Here is a 20,602-nt window from a genome sequence, read left to right as displayed (position 1 = left end):
GTGTTGTTTGGGTACTTGTCTTGGCTCCCCAAATGGGTTTCAGCCGGTAATAATCATAACCATAATAATCTATACTGTGGCCGGGGTGGTCTCTTGGAAACACAGGTCCAATTATGTTAAGCCCCTACCTCTGCTTATATCTCTTCAATGGATTCCTTTTTTCTGTTTTTTTTTTTTTTTTTTGAGACGAAGTCTCGCTCTGTCACCCAGGCTGGAGTGCAGTGGTGCGATCTCGGCTCACTGCAAGCTCCGCCTCCCAGGTTCACGCCATTCTCCTGCCTCAGCCTCCCAAGTAGCTGGGATTACAGGCGCCTGCCACTGCGCCAGGCTAATTTTTTGTATTTTTAGTAGAGACGGGGTTTCACTGTGGTCTTGATCTCCTGACCTCGTGATCCGCCCACCTCGGCCTCCCAAAGTGCTGGGATTACAGGTGTGAGCCACAGCGCCCAGCCCTCAGTGGATTCTTATTGTTCTTCAAGTAATGACCAAAATCCTTCAGAGGGCCCTCGAGGCCCTGCCAGATCTGGCCTCTGTCTACCACAGAGCCCTAACCCTCACCGACATTTGCTCTCTGCCCTTCAATCTCCCTGTCGTCTTTTATTTCCTGTTATCCCAGGACCTTTGCCCAAGCCATTGCCTCTCCCTGAAAGACTTTCCATTCACCTCCCACTCTTCCTTTGGCATTCAGCCTAACATCACCTCCTCCAGGAAGCTTTCCCTGACTCCATCTTCTGAGTCAGTTTCTCTATTGAATATTCTTGTGGCAGGATGCTCCTCTCCTTCCTAGAGCAGACCTGACTTTGTTATTGTACTTCTGTAAGTGTGAATCTTTGGTGAGTGTCTGTCTTTCTCACCTGATGGTAAACTCCCTGAGAGGAGAGCCCCCACGTCATGTGTGTTTGTTTTTTTTTTTTTAATTGAGACAGGTCTCACTCTGCCGCCCAGGTTGGAATGCAGTGGTGCAATCTCTGCTCACTGCAGCCTGTGCCTCCTGGGCTCCAGCAATCCTTCTGCCTCAACCTCCTGAATAGCTGGGATTACAGGTGTGCATCACCATGCGTGGCTAATTTTTTGTATTTTTGGTGGAGATGGGGTTTCACCATGTTGCCAAGGCTGGTCTTGAACTCCTGACCTCAAGTGATCTGCCCGCCTCGGCCTCCCAAAGTGCTGGGATTACAGGCATGAGTCACTGTGCCTGGTCCATGTGTCTCATTTCTTATCTCCAGTGTCTTGCACAGTGCCTGACACATTCCAACGTACCAGCACACAAATCAGGGACCCTTTTTGCTCTGAAGTTTCCTGATGCAAAGTGTGAGTTGACCCCCATCACTACCAATTTGAGAGACACCAAGGTACTTCACATTTGGACTTTGGGTCAGTTAACTCATCCCAGATTATGTGTTTTGTATGCTTGACATCTGGTGTAAGAACCACATCAATTGTACAGCCTTTCCCTGCCTTATCTCTTTTCGATCCTTGCAGCAATAAGGGCCGGAAATATTCTCTTCATCTTACAGATGAGAATCCTGAGGCTCAGAGTGTGCAACCTGGCCAAAAACACCCAGCTAACAAGTGCTGAAGATCAGCGTGGGACTGACTTCTCATCTCTTTCTACATCATTTCCTAGGTATGGGCTTACCTTACTCTACTGAGACCTCTTCAATTTGCTTCTCTTTTCTCTGAGTTCTGAGAGTCAGGTGTAATCCCCCACAAAAGACACAATTATTATTTCCTTCTTTCAACTCAGCAACGACCTTTGCTCTTACTTCTGGTAAGGGAGTAAGAAACGGGAGTGCCTGGATACACCTGTGTGCAGGTTGGGCCCACCTGGGGAGGAGGGTATGGCTGCCCAGTGGACCGTGGCTCTGACTTCAGTCCCCTGGAGACAGCTGTCCATCTCTAATTCAGGGTTGTAAGGACCAGACCACGCTATCTCTGGGACTCTGTCTTGATGTGAAAAAAATCTTACAACTCTCTGCCTCTTTGGTTGCACGCGATAGACTGAGCTGTGACATGCAACTCAGCGGATGAAATCCATGAAGCCAAACTTTCTTGACTTCTGGGTCTTGGAGACTGGCTGGGCACATGTGTTGGCTGCGTGTGAGTGTGAGTGAGGGTGGGGTGGGAATACTGCAGAGAGAGGAGGTGTGTGCACTGAGTGGGCATGGAGGCGAGTAGTCCCTACCCCGCTTCATGTATCCCATCTGGGCAGGTGCAGGGAGGAAGTGAATGAGAGGGGCCGTTCTGGGTGGTTCTGCTCTGTTTGCTTTTACCGTGGCCCAGTTCACACCCCTTCATGCATGCAAGGGCACAAGAGTCATTGGGGAACTTTCCGTCCTCTCCTGTGCTAAAGACTTTTCTCCCCAGCAGAGATTCTTCCCAACAGAGAACCCAGATGGGGTCTTTTTGTCCCCAAGTTCCAAGGTAAAGGGATAACTTCCCATTGTGCCCAGAAGCCAGGATCGTTCGTGGCATATCAGGGGTGGAAGGGGCTGTTGAGACTCTCTTTCCAGCCTCTGCGAGGAAAAGGGCCCGGAGGAGAAAACACCTGCCCCACGTCCTCTTGGCTGGCCACCCCAGCAGGACCTGAGGCCAGGGCCACAGGATCCCCAGTCAGGGTGCAGTGTCTGGCTATTTGCTTATGCAGCCTCAGGAGGCCTGGTCTTGCCCTTGCTTGTCCAAGCCTCTCTGGCCACCCTGCCAGGTAGGTCTTGTGTGCACTCACCTGGTCCCGGCGTGGCTTGCTAGGTGGAAGCTGCAACGTGTTGCTGCCCAAGAGCCCCAGGTTCACAGACATGTCTGCATACAGCACCTGTGTCTCTTCTCCTCTTCCCATGGCCAAACTACAGGTCCAGTTTTTCAGGAGACACCTCAATGTTGAGGGAATACCAGATGATCCAGAGCAGTAGGCTGAAAGCCAGGATCAGGGCACCTGTGTAGATGAAGAAGTCCCAGGAACTCAGGGGGGCCAAGATTCCCAGCAGCAAAAGGACCAGGCCAACCGCGTCCAGCAGGAGGGCGAGGATGAGGAAGAGCGCACAGCGCCCTGGATGGCATCTTCCCCACAGACTCCCCAGGAGCATTGCCCAGGAGGAGCGGGAGGAGCCCAGCTGCACTCCCGGGGGTGATTTGCATGGGAGGGTGGCGGTCCTGCCTGCTGCTGCCTTCTCTGCCTGCTGGGTGTGAGCAAATGAGCGAGCCGGCGCGTCTTGGAGCCACAGGGAAGTACACGTGGGTCTACCTTTATGAGCACGGCAGCCAGTGGGGCAGGATATTTCTTAACTGTTTCATGGCTCAGGAATGATCTGGACCCAAACAGTCTGACATCACTGTTAATTGGGCTGCTCATCGCAGGGACCTACAATCCACGTGGCAGAGGAGTCAGGGTGCCCTTGGATGCATCTGCCAAGTTGGCGGTCCTGTGATTCTGGGGGAGGGGCTGTTCTGTGCCTTGTTCTCTAATCCCTGGGAGCCAGAGAGCCTGAGTGCCCTGTTTCTGAGACACAGCTGCTTCATCTAGTATAGCGGGGTGGAGTGGTGGAGTTTCCATTCCTCTTCACCTCTCTGCCCCACTCTCTTCCTTGGGGGAAAAGATTTTATGTAAAGGACATAAGCAAGAGTTTGTAAGATCAATCGATTTTGAAGCGTTGCTGTAAGAATTGGTCCATGTTAGCAAGAGAAGTTTTGCCTTCTTGTAGAGCCCTCACTCTGCAGACGGAAGGATCTGAGCTCCCTAGGATAATGGACAGTAAGGATAAAGGCGGGAAAGGGGTAGAGATGGAAAAGACAGAGAGGACAGAGAGAAGACAACAGGGTGAGAAGAAGCTTCTGGCCTCTTCCTGCGGTGGATTCTATGTGGACCAAAGGGCAATTCCCAGGCAAAAGTCAAGGGATGTTTCCGGGGCCTGTTGCCTCTGTGTTTTCTACATGAACTCATTTTATGTTCATTTTCTTTCTCATAATAGATGACCCTGTAAGCCCTTCCAGACACTGCCTGCGTCCCTTCTACATTGATGGGAACGATCTTATCCCCGTGGCCGCTCACGGGGGGTGTGGGGGTGAACATCAAATGAGGAAAATGCAGCGGCAGTCCTCGGCAGGGCTGCAGACAGCCACCCCTCTGTCCCTGATTCACAGGGAGGCTAGAACAGGGCACCAAACCTTTCTGGGCCTCAGTTTCCCCAGATAAGTGAAGAAAATAATTTCCACTCTCACTTTTGCCTTCCCCAGAGGGTGAGAATAAGTAGGTGGATCTGATTTCCTTTTTTTTTTGAGACAGAGTTTCATTCTTGTTGCCCAGGCTGGAGTGCAATGGTGCGATCTTGGCTCACTGCAACTTCTGCCTCCCAAGTTCAAGCAATTTTCCCACCTCAGCCTCTGGAATAGCTGGGATTACAGGTGCCCATGACCATGCCTGGCTAATTTTTGTATTTGTATTAGAGATGGGGTTTCAAACTCTACTTGGCCAGGCTGGTCTCGAACTCTGACCTCAGGTGATCCGCCCGCCTCCGCCTCCCAAAGTGCTGGGATTACAGGCGTGAGCCACTATGCCCGGCCTTCATTTTTCTATGTGTAAAATAAGCCAGGATGAGAAAGAAACTTTCAGAAAATATTTTGGGGAAGGTGGCAGGGGATGACCTAAACCATAGCTCTTAGGATCTGAAACGCCACGAGACTTGAGCCAAGCCAGGTGAACACTCTGGACATCTCAAAGTGGGAAGTAGCTGAGGCCAATCTCCGTCTCAGTACTTGCCTCCTGTCCCACTAGTTCCTCGGAAGGGGCCAGGTACCTACAGGAACACCTCGCATTGCTGGGGAAGCCATGACTCTTTCAATTTTTTGTTCCCCGTGTAGGAGAGAGTCTCTTGGGAAAAACTATTGATGGACAGTAATGGCCTCTTCCCAGTGCCAGGACAAGCACTGCTGCTGTGTCTGCACAGGGCCGGGCTAATGAGTCCTTGTCTAGCCATATACAGGTTCCCAGGTCCCTTTGCAGAGTCCTGTGTGTGTGGCTCTAGTCCACCATGGACAACAATTTAGCACTAAAATTTCTGCATGCTGGAAAATCCTTTGTTTCTGGGTCAACTGGCATGGTTGGTCAATGTAGTCCCATCTAACTGGGCCACATCATACTCTCAGTTCCGTGGTCTGTGTTCTCTCTCCTAATACCTGGCCATTCTGGCAAATCGCTAACCATGGCCCCATTCCAGGTGACTGGCCAGGCTGTGAAGTGCCCCTCCACCTCTGCCCCTGTGTATCTTTCTTACTCTTGTTTCCCAAAGTTACCACTCCTGTGTGTTGAGGCAGCCTCGGTATTTGCACAGCTGGGAGAGACCTACTGGGACGTTTGATGCAAAGCCAGGTGAGTCTGGAGCCCTGGAGGGGGGCAGGCTAGAAAGAAAAGAAGGGAGATGAAAGTGAGTAAGGAGGGTGGCTCCAAGTGTGGGAACCAGAAACTGCCTGGGCGGAGGCAGGCGTGGACGAGGGGCAGGTGATCAGAGAGCAGTTTGCTGCACCCCCATTAGCAAGAAGAACACCACCACCCTCTTCTTCTCACGGAGATCCTTTGTGACTTCCTCACTTGCCAAGGCTGGATCCACAGCTGGAAATAGCTGCATGCTTTGCCAGGGCTGCTGTAACAAAGCACCAGAGCCAGGGTGGCTTGAACAATAGAAATGTATCATCTCCCAGTTCTGGATCCTGGAAGTCTTGAGATCAAGGTGTCTCCAGGGTTGGTTCCCTTGAGGGCTGTGAGGGAGAATGGGGTCCAGGCCTCGGCCCTAGCTCCGGGTGGTTTGCTGGCCATCTGTGACGTTCCTTGCCTTGTAGATGTACCACTTTGTTCTCCGCCTTTATCTTCACATGGCGTTCTCCCTGTGCGCATGTGCGCATGTCTGTGTCCACATCTCCCCTGTTATAAGAAGCACCATCTTGCTCCAGTATGAACTCATCCTAACTAATTAGATCTGCAAAGATCCTACTTCGAAATAAAGTCCCATTCTGAGTTACTGGGGGTTAGGATTTCAGCATATGAATTGGGAGGACAGAATTCAACCACAGCCCATAGCAGTAGCTAAAAGGTTTGTTTGTTTATTTGGACATCCTTTGATTTCTAGCTGTAGTATAGATAGAAAATTTAGACTCTCAAGCCAAGTTTTCAGAAAAAACATAATTGCAAAGTCAGCACTGCATTGAAGGTGGCCCTCCATGCCAGCAGGCACTACTTCAACCCCTCCCTGTCTCTCCTGGGGACACGGAGCTGCTGTTGGCTATGTCTGTGTCCCTGGGCGAGAGGCTGAGAAGGTGGGGTCTTCTCACCCTGCTTGGGTTCTGGCTGCTGTCCCCTCTATTCACCAAGCCAAGGTGCTCATTCTCCATGAGTGAGTAACCCTAAGTGACCCCTACACATTTTGAAGTTTGAGCTGAAGTGGGATTTAAATTGAACCAATATTATTAGCACCTACTCTGGGTCAGGCAGCAGGATCAAGATCAAGTATGATCTTGATCTTGACCTAACATCACAGACATAAGATGCTAAGAGTGGAGGAAATAATTAACACATGAATGGTATAATTTCAGATTATATTGCAATTTAATAATTTCAGAAAAAAATTGCAAAAACAGGGAAGTATAAGACAGTAGGCATCTGTTACACTCCTCTGGACATTTGCTTTCTGAACCATAACATGGTGTGGAAGGCACAGGTGGACGCCTAGCCCCTGGCCTGCAACTTCCAATTTGGTCACTGAGGGCCCCTCTGCCTCTCTCCTTCTGGGATTTTGCTGGGCTGTTGGGGCTGCAGCCACCCCTGTGCCTCTGAGAGGTTTGTCTTTCTGCTGCTGTCTCACAGCTCCACCTCTTCTCGGCAACTGAGACCTTGTCACTCCCTTGGCAAAGTCATCATGATTTGTCATCTGTGATGTCACCAGATGACAGCCTCTCCATGACCTGGATCCTAAAGGGCAGGCAACTGACACCAGGATGGACTAGCCAGGTGCTCAGCTGACCCAGCGTCACAGATCCCAGACCTGACTCCATGAATGACAAAGGCCCAGTCACATCCTGGGTGGCAGGCTCAGATGTTGGGCGGGTCTAGCCATGCCGGCCTGTTCATTAGGTCTGCCTACCTTTTCATGGTGCAGAGCTTAGTAGAGTGCCTGGCTGTGCCACTCACTTGCTGTGTGACCTTGAGCAAGTCACTTACCCTCTCTGTGCCTCAATTTCCTCACAGGATTACTGTGAGGCGTAAGTGAATGCATGGGTGTGAAGTGTTTAGAACCCGCACTCTGTAAACAGGGACAAGTGTTATTGTTGTGGTTGCCGCTGGGAATCTTTACATTTCTGCCATGATGCTTATGTAAGGAAAACCCCAGATTGGAAGGCATCCATCCATGACTCTCTGGCACCATCATTTTCTCCCCTTTACCAACCTGGGCTTCACTTGGTAGCAGCTGCCCAGCCCTTGGCCTCCCCATACTACCCTCACTAAATCTATTAGGACGTGCAGTGCTGTCTCACCATTCTTCGATGGGTACAAATCCTTTATTTTCATGAACTCCTCTTCCCAGACCCATTTTATCTTTCAGATCCCTTACCTCTACCAAAGTGGCTCTTTATCTTCACCATCCTCAAATCCCTCAACGCCCCCTAATCTCGTAATCCAGTGTTTATCAAGCTGCACTTATTGTTTAAGTGTACCATTCCCTGCAATTTGTGTCTCTTACTTATAGAATATTACATTCATTTGTTAATATTATATTATTTTGTTAATTTTTAAAAATGGATTTGTTGTCTCTACTAAAAAAATACAAAAAAAATTAGCTGGGCATAGTGGCAGGTGCCTGTAGTCCCAGCTACTCGGGAGGCTGAGGCAAGAGAATGGCGTGAACCTGGGATGCGGAGCTTGCAGTGAGCCGAGATTGCGCCACTGCACTCCAGCTTGGGCGACAGAGCAAGACTCCATCTCAAAAAAAAAAAATGGATTTGTTAAAACTGCAATCAGTTATTGTCACCATCAGTGGAAAACTGGTGTGACTTAGACAGAAAGTACTTGGGAATAAATATACTGAACACAACACAATTATAATTAAATCAGACCAGGGGTACTCAAACTTTTTCTGTATTGGGCCAGATAGTAAATGTTTCGGGCTTTGCAGGCAATCTTGTTGGTCTCCGTTACAGCCATTCAACACTGCCATTGTAGTGTGATATGGTTTGGCTTTGTGTCCCGACCCAAATCTCATCTCAAATTATAATCCACATAATTCTCATTATCCCCAACTGTCAAGGGAGAGACCAGGTAGAGGTAATTGGATCATTGGGGTAGTTTCCCCCATGCTGTTCTTGTGATAGTGAGTTCTCACAAGATCTAAGGGGCTCATCCCCCTTTGCTGGCACTTCTCCTTCCTGACGCCTGGTGAAGAAGGTGCCTTGCTTCCCCTTTCCCTTCCACCATGATTGTAAGTTTCCTGAGGCCTCCCTAGCCATGCTGAGCTGTGAGTCAATTAAACCTCTTTCCTTTATAAATTACCCAGCTTGGGTATGTCTTTATAGCAGTATGAAAATAGACTACTGCATAGTGAAAGAGCCAGAGATGATATGTAAATGAATGAGTGTGGCTGCATTCCAATAAAAATTTGCTGTAATCCCAGCACTTTGGGAGGCTGAGGTGGGCAGATCACCTGAGGTCAGGAGTTTGAAACCAGCCTGTCCAACATGGTGAAACCTTGTCTACTAAAAATACAAAAAATAACTGGGTGTGGTTGCCCATGCCTGTAGTCCCAGCTATTCAAGAGGCTGAGGCAGGAGAATCGCTTGAACCAGGGAGGTGGAGGTTGCAATAAGCCGAGATCGCACCACTGCACTACAGCCTGGATGACAGACGGAGACTCCATCTCCAACAAAACCAAACCAAACAAAACAAAACAAAACACCTTTATTTACAAAACCAGGCAGCAGGTCAGATATGCTGATTTCCAAACTAGACATTGTTGCCTACTGAAATTACTCTCTTTCTCAAATAAAGACCCAAGACTCACAAAGTTTAGAGAGGTACATAAAACATAATAGCACCAACCAGTGGCTTTGTCCTGGAAGTCATAGGAAAGATTGAATGAAAATTGAAATGGCTATGCCTTTTAATGTGAGCCTGTGTGCCAACTGAAATCCCTTCCCATACTGCCAGGGATATAGTGCCAGAATCTGGAAAAATGTTGACCCTGATCAATGTTCCCCAATCAATCTTCATTTACTCCTCCTTTTTCTCAGTGTGGGACTTAGGGTCACTATTTTCAGAAATGTATTCGCTCTTATCTTAGTGACCCCTGACAATTTTCAGAGCTCTTCATTCCTCCTCTGTTAGGCTACCACAGGGTCTTATAAGAATTCCCCAAAGTGCGCTGCCTGGACCTCTGTAATCCATGCTCGAGGACCCTCCCTCCAGCTCAGGAAACTCTAGCCCTCTTTTCTGGTTTTCCTATCTTATTCCCCACTGGGCTGACCTAAACCTTCATGACTCCTGTCCACATCTCAAAAGCATCCTCCCATTACCACCTCCTTGCTGCTCATCACCTTCCTTCTCTGCAGGTTGGTAACCTTGCCCCCTTTCAGCAGATAATAATAGTATTTCCATGCATTTGTGTTGCACTTTATGTACAATGGACATCAATCTACATCCAGCATCTCCTTGTCCTCCCTGCAGCCCTGTTCCTCTTCCAGAGTTGAAAGCCATTAAGAGAGTTGCCTAGGTTCAGCCAGCAAGTAGGTAACAGAGCTGCAATTAGAACCTGGTCTTGTCGTCTAATGGGCATTAAATACAAATACCACTCTTCTCCCTTTCCTGTTCCCCACCCTTGTGTCAGTTGTTTCCCAAATCCTCAGATAATCAAGTTAGTTTCTTTCTTATTCCCATTTAATTAATTTTTTTTTTGAGACGGAGTCTCACTCTATTGCCCAGGCCAGCCTGGAGTGCAGTAGCACGATCTTGGCTCACTGCAACCTCCGCCTCTTGGGTTCAAGAGATTCTCCTGCCTCAGCCTCCCGAGTAGCTGGGATTACAGGCACACGCCACCACACCTGGCTAATTTTTGTATTTTTAGTAGAGATAGGATTTCACCATATTGGTCAGGCTGGTCTCAAACACCCAACTTCAGTTGAGTCACCTGCCTCGGCCTCCTAAAGTGCTGAGATTAAGGCATGAGCCACTGTGCCTGGCCTTTAATTAAGTTTTTAATTAAAAATTATTTATTTTCATTGTAGAAAATGTATGTGACTAACAATTTGCTGCCTTAACCATTTTTAAGTGTACAGTTCAGTGGCATTAAGTGCATTCGCATTGTGCCACTATCGCCACCATCCACCTCCAGAACATTTTTATTGTCCTGAAATGAAGCTCTGTGCGCATTACATACTAACCCCCCAGACTGCCTTCCCATAAGCCCCTGCAACCACCATTCTGCTTTCTGTCTCTGTGAGTTTGACTACTCTACCTACCTCATGTAATTGAAATCATACTATACTTGTCCTTTGGTAACTGGCTTCTTTTTCTTAGCATAGAGTCCTCAAGGTTCATCCATGTTGTAGCATGTGTCAGAATGTTCTTCCTTTTAAGGCTAAATAACGCTCCATTGCGTGTATTTACCACATTTTATGTATCCATTCACCTGTGGATGGACACTAGGGTTGCTTCCACCTCTTGGCTATTGTGAATGATGCTGCTATAACCATGGGTATAAAAATATCCATTTGAATCCGAGCTTTTGATTCCTTTTGGTATGAGTGTATATACCCAGAAGTAGAATTGCTGGATCATATGGTAATTCTATGTTTAATTTTTTTTTTTTTTTTGAGGCGGACTCTTGCTCTGTTTCCCAGGCTGGAGTGCACTGGTGCTATCTCGGTTCACTGCAACTTCTGCCGCCTGGGTTGAAGTGATTCTCCTGCCTCAGCCTCCTGAGTAGCTGGGATCACAGGTGTGCGCCACCAGGCCCAGCTAATTTTTGTATTTTTAGTAGAGACAGGGTTTCACCACGTTAGCCAGGCTGGTCTTGAACTCCTGACCTCAGGTGATCTGCCTGCCTTGGCCTCCCAAAGTTCTGGGATTCGAGGCGTGAGCCACCGTGCCCAGCCTATGTTTAATTTTTGGAGGAACCCATTCTCATGTGAGGATCCCATTCACTTTCCACAGTGGCTGCACCATTTTACAATCCCATCAGTGATCTAGGAGGGTTCTAGTCTATTTATATCCTCACCAAAATTGGTTGTTTTCGGTTTTCTTGATAATAGTTATCTTATCCTAAAGTGAAAGCTGGATTCCTATTTACTTTTATACTAGTCCTCGTTACATTGATTCAATTAGTTTGTTTAGTTTTCTGCCCCCCTCATGAGGCTGGGCATCCCTTTCAGTACAAGCATCCCTGCCTTCTCCTTGGTAGCCCAGCACCTGGTGTTCACTGAATAGATGCATTCTTTATAATTCCTGGGACATTCCCAGTTTATTGGAAAAGCTGAGGCTGCTTCGCCAAATCTCCCCAACTCTACTCAGCTCTACTCAAAGTGCCTCTGTGTTGTTCCTCTCTTCCTTCCTCCCATTTCTGGGGAGGTAGTCTCCCAGCTACCTCCCATCAAAGCAAATTGCTTCCACGATAATACCGTGAAGTCCCATGATGCCGGGGAATCCAGCGCTTCAGTGGACTACTGTGAATGTGGGTCCCTTCCACACCAGTTTATTTTTGCTGCCTGTTTCTGCTGACACTCAGCTCCAAGTTCATTGCTGGGCACATTGTACAAGGTGTTGAGATGGAAATCCTGAGGCATCACCACCATGAGAGCAGCTGGGTTAGGCGTTAAAGCCGATCTTTCTGTCACCATTTTCTGGCATCACTGGATTGCCCCAGGAGCAATCAGGTGCAAAGCCTGCTTGCAAAGTTCCAGGGTTAAGCTGCCAGAGGTCTTGGCTGTCACCCCCTTCCTCCCGCAGCCAGGCCCAGTGCCAAGTTCCAGAGGCCATGCCCAGGCAGCTCCACCCAGAGCTTCAGAGCCAGAGCTTCAGGCCTAACTGCCTCTCTAGCCATGACCTCCTACTGGAGCTGGGGTCCAGCACTCCTAAGCTGCCAAGATGTCTTTAAAGATGTGCAAAGCCAGGTATAAACGAGCAAGAGGAATATGGTGCCTGCCTTCAGGGAGCTTAAAGTGGGGAGAGGCTTTGGGAGGCTGAGGCGGGCAGATCATGAGGTCAGAAGATCGAGACCATCCTGGCTAACATGGTGAAACCCCGTCTCCACTAAAAAATACAAAAAAATTAGCCAGACGTGGTGGGAGCCACCTGTAGTCCCAGCTACTTGGGAGGCTGAGGCAGGAGAATGGCGTGAACCCGGGAGACAGAGCTTGCAGTGAGCTGAGATCACGCCACTGCACTCCAGCCTGGGCGACAGAGCAAGACTCCGTCTCAAAAAAAAAAAAAAAAAAAAAAATGGGGAGAGGGAGGAAGAGGAAAGACAGTGGAAAAGCAGACATGAACTAATCATGTAAATTAACATGTAAATATGACAGAGATGAGAGATCAGCAGTCAGAGGTGAAGGACCATGATCTATGAGAATGTGATAAAGAGGGCGCTGACCAAGGCTTCCCTGAGGCTCTGCTGCTGGAACTGAGATTCAAAGGATGGGCAGGCGAGGCCAGGGAAAGGGGTGTGAAGAGGCTCCCAGGTAAGGCAGGAGTGTATGAAAGCACTGATGGTGGTAGATGGCCCTGCCGTGTGGCTGGGACAGAGAGGAGGAAGGGGCAAAGAATCGTGCTAACATCTTTCTTCTAGGAGTGTTGGGAAGCTGTTGGAGAGTTTTAATCAGTAGGGGATGTGATCCCTATTTTATTTTTTATTTTTTAAGTTTTTTAAAAAAATTTTTATTTGGCTAGGCGTAGTGGCTCATGCCTGTAATCCTAGCACTTTGGGAGGCTGAGGCGGGCAGATCAAGAGGTCAGGAGATCAAGACCAGCCTGATCAACAAGGTGAAACCCCGTCTCCACTAAAAATACAAAAACTAGCCAGGCATGGTGGTGCGTGCCTGTAATCCCAGCTACTCGGGTGGCTGAGGCAGGTGAACCGCTTGAACCCGGGAGGCAGAGGTTGTGGTGAGCTGAGATCGCTCCACCTGCACTCCAGCCTGGGTGACAGAGCAAGATTCTATCTCAAAAAAAATTTTTTTTTTTAAATTTTACTCTAAGTTCCGGGATACATTTGACCCAGAAATCCCATTACTGAGTATACACCCAAAGGATTATAAATCATTCTGCTATAAAGACACATGCACACATATGTTTATTGCAACACTATTTACAATAGCAAAGACTTGGAACCCACCCAAGCAATCCATATTTTTTTAAGGAGGCTGCTGTACAGAGAACAGATTGGAAGGGGCTGAAATCAGAGGGGAGTGTGGCAAACAGCAAGCACAGTTGCAGCTAAGCTGATAGGAGGAAGGTGAGGACAGTAAAGACACCTCTCTTTCCACAGAGGTGGATCAATTTGAGAGCCTGCAGGGGAGTGAAGTCAACAGAACACCGTGGTGGATGCAATGTGGGATGAGGGAAAGGGAAGGGGTTATTGTGGACTACCAGCTTTCTGTTTTGCAAAGCTGGGTGCTAATGGTGCCTCCTGAGACACTTATCGTCATATCTACCCTCTTAATAAAGTTTTAAGCACACAATACACCGTGCTGTACAGCATATTTCTAGAATTTATTCATTTTGTAGAACTACAACTTCACTGTATTTTGATTTCCAAACTTGATTTAAAAGCTACTAGACATCATAAGAAATTAGAAAAAAACAAAACAGAACACCCTTCAGCCATGTGAACCAAAGAGATCGGGAAGAACAACCAAATGAGAGGCATCACCCAACAGGGCTGTGAGTCAGACCAACATGGTGGACCGACAAGGCTCATCCGGCAGCGTGGAGAGGAGAGAGGGGAGGTAGAAAGAGGTGAGACGTGGTCTCCAACTCACACTGCTTGCCTTCTCTCTGCAGGGAGCCGCTCTGCCCTTGTTTTCCCCTTCCCTCTTCTGGAATGTTCTATCCGAGATCTTCACGTGGCTGCCTCCTCTTCATTCAGGTCTGAGCACAAATGCTCCCTCTCCAGAGAGGCCTCCTACAGCCAGAATCTTAAGTAGCCCCCGCTCGTCTCTCTCCTTCACCCAGTTTCTCGGCTTCACAGTCCTCATCACTCTCCGACAGCATCTTCCTCATTTGATGGTGTCCTTGTTTGTGGCCTGTCTGCTCCTGGCAGGGGGAAGTTCTAGAATGCAGGAACTTTGTCTGTTTTGTTCACACCCTTCCTCTCCCCAGGGCCCAGCTCAACACTGAGGCTGTGTGCTCCGGTGCTCCATAGCTACTCACTGAGTGGATGAATGGAACAGTGTGGTCTTTCAGAGGCTTTATGGGAGAAAGCTTTGTAAGCCATCCCATGCCTTTCCTACATCGGCATCAGCCTCAAGCCCTGGCCACCCCTTCCTCCTCCAGACTGAGCAGCCACTCCTCATTCTCCAGCAGCTCACGTGGGCTCCACCCACGCCTACCTTGGCCTGTCTCTTCTCACACACACAGGCTCTCCCAGGGGCCAGTCCCACTCCCTTTCATCTGTTTGTTGGGGTGAACCTGAAAGCAGCTGCTCTGGCCTTGACCATGGGTCATGCCTGGTGCCAGTTGCTAGTCTGGTTTCCCTGCCTGTCCCAGAAAGCAGCCACGCCCTCTCCCCTGAGGGATGGCAATTCCTGCAGGCACGTTCCACTGGCCTCTTCTTCCCTCTTGCCCGTGCATAGGCACCAGGGGAGTTTGGCAATTGCTCCCAGAATTATTTACTTGAAGTTCTTACCTGACTTTTGTGAGGTTCTTACTTGGATTCTGAGCAAAATTCTGAGTAAAAATGTGCACGTGCAAATTAGTCTGGGTCTTAAGAGGATCTCTAATAATTACAGTAATGTTACGGGTAAGACCCTGCTCTTGGTTGCCAAAATGTTGTAGCCTTTGTTTGAAATCAGATATCTATGTCCTACCTGAAATAATCTATATATGGTTTTACATGTTCAAATGTAAAGCTATTTTTATCGATGATTTGGGAATTCTTGTATTATGGTTGTAGCCTGAAATTCTCTCTTCTTGTGACAAAGATAATAACAATATCTGCATTTTACTGAATGCCTACTGTTTTAGTTAGTTCAGGCTGCTGTTACAAAGTGCTATGGACTGAGTGGCTTATATTATGGGCAACAGTCATCTATTTCTCACATTTCTGGAGGCTGGAAGTTCAAGATCAGGGAGCCAGCTTGGCTGGAGTTTGGTGAGGGCCCTCTTCCAGGTTGTAGTAAGTTACTCAGGGTCAAACAGCTGGGAAGCCCAGAGTGGGTGTGAGACCTGGTGGGCCGCCTCCAGAGTCGACTCTTTTTATTTTTTTGAGGCAGAGTCTCACTCTGTTGCCCAGGCTGGAGTGCGGTGGTGTGATCTCAGCTCACTGCAACCTCTGCCTCCCAGGTTCAAGTGATTCTCCTGCCTCAGCCTCCCGAGTAGCTGGGATTACAGGTGCACACCACCACACCCAGCTAATTTTTGTATTTTTAGTAGAGATGGGGTTTCACCATGTTGGCCAGGATGGTGTCAATCTCCTGACCTCGTGATCCACCAGCCTCGGCCTCCCAAAGTGCTGGGATTACAGGTGTAAGCCACCACGCCTGGCCCAGAGTCAACTCTTAAACATACATGATGCTGTATATTCGGTAAGGTTAGGTAATCTTAATTTTGACAACTGCAGAGATTGAGACCTGGAAGAGAGAGAGAGAGCGGTGTCTCCTCCAATACAATTCCACCTCACCACCCTCTTTCACCCACCCCTGCCTCAGCTCTTAGAAGGGGTGGGCCAGCCTGAGAGGCCACTGAGAAAACTGGGTGCCCTGTGTGAACCCCACTCTTCCCTGTCCACCACCTGGGTGTCTAGTGTGAGAAAGTTCCTGCAGCCTCAGAGATAGGAGGGGAAGAGGACTGGAACCATCAAAGTCATGATGCTTTGACTTTTTTCTCTATTTTCTCTTTCCTTAGAGACTGGAGGAATGCTTTGAAATAGATGACAGCCAAATATAAAATGTCATTGATTCAGAACTTACTTATGAGAGTCTTTGCTCTAAGTATATCAGTTCAGGACCTAATCAAATCATATTCAAAACTCAGAAGAAGAAAATAACTTCTCCCAGTCATGTCACCTAAGTAGGAATTGCAGTTGGCTGCAAGTAACGGACCAAAAATAATGGTGACTTAAATAAGATAAAATTTTATGTTTATCTTCTGTAAGAGTAGCCTGGGGTTGGGCAGTGCAGTTGCTCCCTGGATGTCTTGAAGGTCACAGGCATCTTATAACTTCCTGCTCTACCCTCCTTGACAATGGCTTTTATTCTCAAGGTCAGTTAGTGGTCCCAGGATGGCAGCTGCAGCTCCAGCCATTGGGTCTGCATCCAAAGAAGCAAGGGTGAAGGGACAGCAGCATCCGGCAGGTGAAGAGCTTGTGGCAGACGGAGAGCTTTTTTGGCCTCCAACTAAGGATTTCCAGACACATCTCATTGGTCAACTGCTGTCATGAGGGAGGCTGGGGAATCTAGGAAGGATCATACTTTAGCCGGGCATATTGCTACCTTCAAAAAAACTAGAGGTTTTATTACCAAAGAAGATGGGGGAAAAGGATATTCAACAGGCAAGTAGTTGTCTCTGACATTTCCTCCAGAAAACCAGATTTCTGGCTTCGGCAATTGGCTAAATGGTACTGAATGGTGGTGTTGTTTCCTGAGACAGGCGACACAGAAGAAGGAAGAGGAGGAATTCAGTCTGAGGCAGGTCGAGTATATGCTGCTGGAGGCATTAAGGTGAAGGTTTTTGTTGTAGGCAGAACAATGGCCCCCTAAAGATGTCCAAATCCAGGTCCCTGGAATTTATGAGTAGGTTACTATACATGGCAAAAGGGACTTTGAGTTGTGATTAAGGGGTGTTATGGGCTGAACTGCATTGCCCCCAAATTCTTATATTAAAATTTGAATCCCCAGCACCTCAGAATTGGACTGTATTTGGAGACAGAGTGTTTAAAGCGGTCATTAGGTTAATGTTGTCATGAGGGTGGGCCCTAATCAAATCTGCCTGGTGTCCCTGTAAGAAGATGAGATTAGGGAACAGACACATACTGAGAAAGGACCACATGGACACACAGGGAGAAGATGGCCATCTGCAAGCCAAACAGAGAGCCCTCAGAAGAAACCAAACCTGCTGACACCTTGCTCTCAGACTTCTGGCCCACAGAACTGTGAGAAAACAAATTTCTGGTGTTTAAGCCATCCGGTCGTGGCACTTTGTTATGGCAGCCTGAGCAGACTCATAAAAGGATTTTGAGATTGGGGGATTATCCTGGGCCATCCAGGAGGGCCCAATGTAAGGTCTCAATATAAGTGCCCAATGTACAGCATCACATAGGGGTCCTTATAAATGAAAGATGGAGGCAGGAGGGCCGGAGAAAAGCTGTGATGACATAAGAACACCAGCCGTCTTCTGTGGACATTGGCTACGAAGAAGGAAGGGGTCTCAAACCAGGGACTGCAGGCGGCCTCCAGAAGCTGAAAAAAGCAAGGAACAGATTCTCCCCTGGAGACTCCAGAAGGACACAACCCTGCCTGCACCTGGGCTTTAGCCCTGTGAGATCCATGTTGGACTACTCACCTCCAGAACTGTGAGAAATAAATTTTTGTTGGTTTAAGCTACTAAAGTTATGGTGTTCCTTTTTATTTTATAATCACAATAGGAGGCTAACACTGTATATTCAGTAGGCATTTAGATGTATGTTTTGCAAAGTCACCAACACGCAGAGAATAACTGAAGCCATTGTCATGGACAAAATCATTCAGAGAATTATTTAGAATGAGGAAGAGACGGAATCCAGGGAAGAATCTTCTGGGAGACCAACATTCCAGGAAAGGGAAAAAATTGCACTGCTGTTTCTTTGATGGCTGGGTCTCAGGACAGAAGTGTAGCCAGATGGGGACATGTGGGGAGACACTGATCCCCCTAAGTGCCTACCTTAGACATGACAGCTACACAACACAATCGAAGGCTATGATGGACAGGTTTCCAAGGAAACAGCAAAAAGCAAGACCGTGAAATAGAGGTGTGAATAGAATCAAAAGTGCATTGCTTTTTATAGGCTGGGGTTCTCCTACTAACCCATAGGCAGCTCCCAGTCCCCACCCCCTCCATCTCCCCATTCCTTTCCTCTCACCTCCCACCCCTACGTGAACACCTATCATATCTCCATTCTAGAGAGCTGGAAAGGCAGCCTGGAGCCAGAATGACTTGGGCACGCACCCTCTGTGCATTCTGTCCTCCCTCTGTCTCCATCCTAACTGATGATCTCCTTGCTTCTCTCCTCTGGGGACTCTCCTGATTGCTTTCTGAGATGAGAGCTCATCTTTCTCACAGCATCTCCAGTTTTGATGTCTGGTGCATGGCAGGTACTCGGGGCCTTGAAATGCTAGGCTAACAGCTACTCTTGAGGGAGGGATCAGAGACCATGTCTGAGAAAGGGATCAGAGGAAGGGAAGGTCCCCAGGCCCTAGGGAATGAGATGGGCAAAGGCTGCCTGAATAGAATCTGCTTCCCTTCTCTTTCAGGTCTTCCTCCCATGCAACCCCACAGGAAAAGGACCATGATTAATGCTTACATTCCTTTATTGATTGAAAAAGAGCCCAACATGGTCTACATGATTATCAGAGGGGCCACTGGCCATCACTCCCCCTCCTCTTTGCAGTCACTTTGGTGGTTTTGCCAGAGAGCCCTGCTGTGCAGTGGGAGATGGTCTTATTTTTGAGGTGACCTTTACCTAAACTTCGTTCTCTTTGGAATAGGAGACCTGGACTTGGAGAAGGCCTGCAATCTCTCTTTCCTGCACCTGTAGTCCACAGACGTGAGCACTGTCCCTTAGCCATAGAGGACCCCCCCCCCCCACATGGAGACCAGGGGAAGCTGACTGCACAGAGCCAGGGCTCAGCTGGGCTGGTGGAGTGCCTGGAGCTCTGTGCAGGTCTGGATAGGAGGAAACGGCCAATAGCAACTGGACCTCCTTGCAGGTGCTAGGAGCACAGGCTCAGGGCTCTGGGGATGGGAATGAAGGTAGGACCTGGGAGGGCAATTGTCTGCCTGGGTTTCTGCAGGGCGGGGCTTCTTTCCAGGAGCTGGTGTAGTAGGGTCAAGGCCCTTCAGTGACCAAGCCCAAGGTCCTTCAGTGACTCCTCTCTAGTCTTGAGAGATAGAGGGAGGGTCTTTTGAGAATGAAGGAACAGAGCAAGTGGCCCCTAAAGCACCTCTGCCTGTGGGAAGACCAGGTGCTCAGCAGCTCTTCTCTGGAGAAGTGGTATTTGGTCTTTTTTATTTTTTATTTTTTGAGATGGAGTCTCCATCTGTTGCCCAGGCTGGAGTGCAGTGGCACCATCTTGGCTCACTGCAGGCTCTGCCTCCAGGGGTCAAGCGATTCTCCTGCTTCAGCCTCCCAAGTAGCTGGGATTACAGGTGCTTGCTACCACGCCCTGCTAATTTTTGTATTTTTGGTAGAGATGGGGTTTCACCATGTTGGCCAGGCTGGTCTTGAATGCCTGACCTCGAGGGATCTGCCTGCCTTGGCATCCCACAGTGCTGGGATTACAGGTGTGAGCCTCCACGCCCAGCATGGTACTGGATCTTGATTGCCCCTTTGCTTCTAGGCACTCCCTGTGGGAGGTGGTCTTAGCCTTATGAGGGGTTATGAACTTGGCCTATAATGTGATGCAATGTGAACATAACCTGTGTCAGCAGGTCCTGAATCCTCCTGCTGCTCAGTAAGTGAGCCTGGCCCCTGGAACAAAGGCTGTATGTACCAAGGCCACCTTGCTTTGACAGTGTGGTGATTGGAGCCCCCATTCCTGCCCCTGACCATGCCCATAGAATGGAACCTCATGCTTATGGCCTGGAGCTCAGGATATGAGAGCATATGAGCTCTGGAGGTAGCCGTGGGCTTACGCCTCTGACCGGTGCTTATAGGCTGAGACCTGGGGCATGTAACTTACTTTTCTAAGCCCCATTTACTTAACTGGGAAAGGTGCTACAAAGGTTTGCATACAGGGGAGAAAAAGAACAAACTAAACTGTGTGAAAGCCCCCAGCACGGGGTCTGGCACAGAGGAGGTGCTCAGAATGCGGGCTTCTTCCTGGCTGGTGGCTCCTTTTGTCTTCCCTTCTGGGCTCCTGGCCAGGAATTTTACCCCCGTCCTGGGCCCCTGCCTGGTGTGCCCTCCCAGCCTGTCTGGTGACCTCAGCTCCCTTTCCGCTTTCCCCACCTTGTTGATGCTGGTGCCTTCTGCTGCTCCTTAGAGGCCTTTAGAGAGCTGTGTGGAGGTGGAGGGTATGGGCATGGCCTCTGCAACTAGACCAGCTGGGTTTCAATCATGCTGTCCTAGCTTGATGTCCCTGTGCATTACTTATCTCACCTGTAAAGTGAGGATGATGGTAACAGTATTTCAGGACAGGATTTTGGAAAGGATTGAATGAGTCA

The 20,602-nt window shown here is 48.7% G+C and overlaps 2 protein-coding genes across 8 annotated transcripts in view; one reads left to right on the top strand and one right to left on the bottom strand.

The window, feature by feature from the left end:
* LOC134729455 (uncharacterized) overlaps positions 1–20,602 on the top strand; it is a 151,353-nt gene that overhangs the window by 71,063 nt on the left and 59,688 nt on the right. For 5 of the 7 annotated variants that reach the window (XR_010110555.1, XR_010110557.1, XR_010110552.1 and 2 more), the window contains one exon: positions 1,518–1,627. Coding sequence is in view for 1 of the 7 variants with exons in the window: in XM_063598741.1 (XP_063454811.1) it covers positions 1,518–1,627; positions 5,283–5,362; positions 14,027–14,169 (333 nt within the window). In the remaining 6 variants the exon portion in view is untranslated. Of the gene's footprint in view, positions 1–1,517; positions 1,628–5,282; positions 17,790–20,602 lie in introns of those variants that run through there. The other 2 variants (XM_063598741.1, XR_010110551.1) reach the window with 2 other exon arrangements.
* Positions 2,844–5,283, bottom strand: TMEM238L (transmembrane protein 238 like). The gene has a single exon (XM_055101923.3). It carries the CDS (start codon positions 3,081–3,083, stop codon positions 2,844–2,846), a length of 240 nt encoding a protein of 79 aa, XP_054957898.1. The 5' UTR covers positions 3,084–5,283.

This window comes from Pan paniscus, chromosome 19, assembly GCF_029289425.2.
Source record: "Pan paniscus chromosome 19, NHGRI_mPanPan1-v2.0_pri, whole genome shotgun sequence".
Classification (NCBI taxonomy): domain Eukaryota; kingdom Metazoa; phylum Chordata; class Mammalia; order Primates; family Hominidae; genus Pan; species Pan paniscus.
Note: the sequence above shows the minus strand (reverse complement) of the source record. Positions and strands in the feature narration are given on the sequence as shown.

Excerpts from the sequence above, each read along its gene's own strand:
- TMEM238L (XM_055101923.3), bottom strand. The coding sequence starts at position 3,083 with ATGCTCCTGGGGAGTCTGTGGGGAAGATGCCATCCAGGGCGCTGTGCG.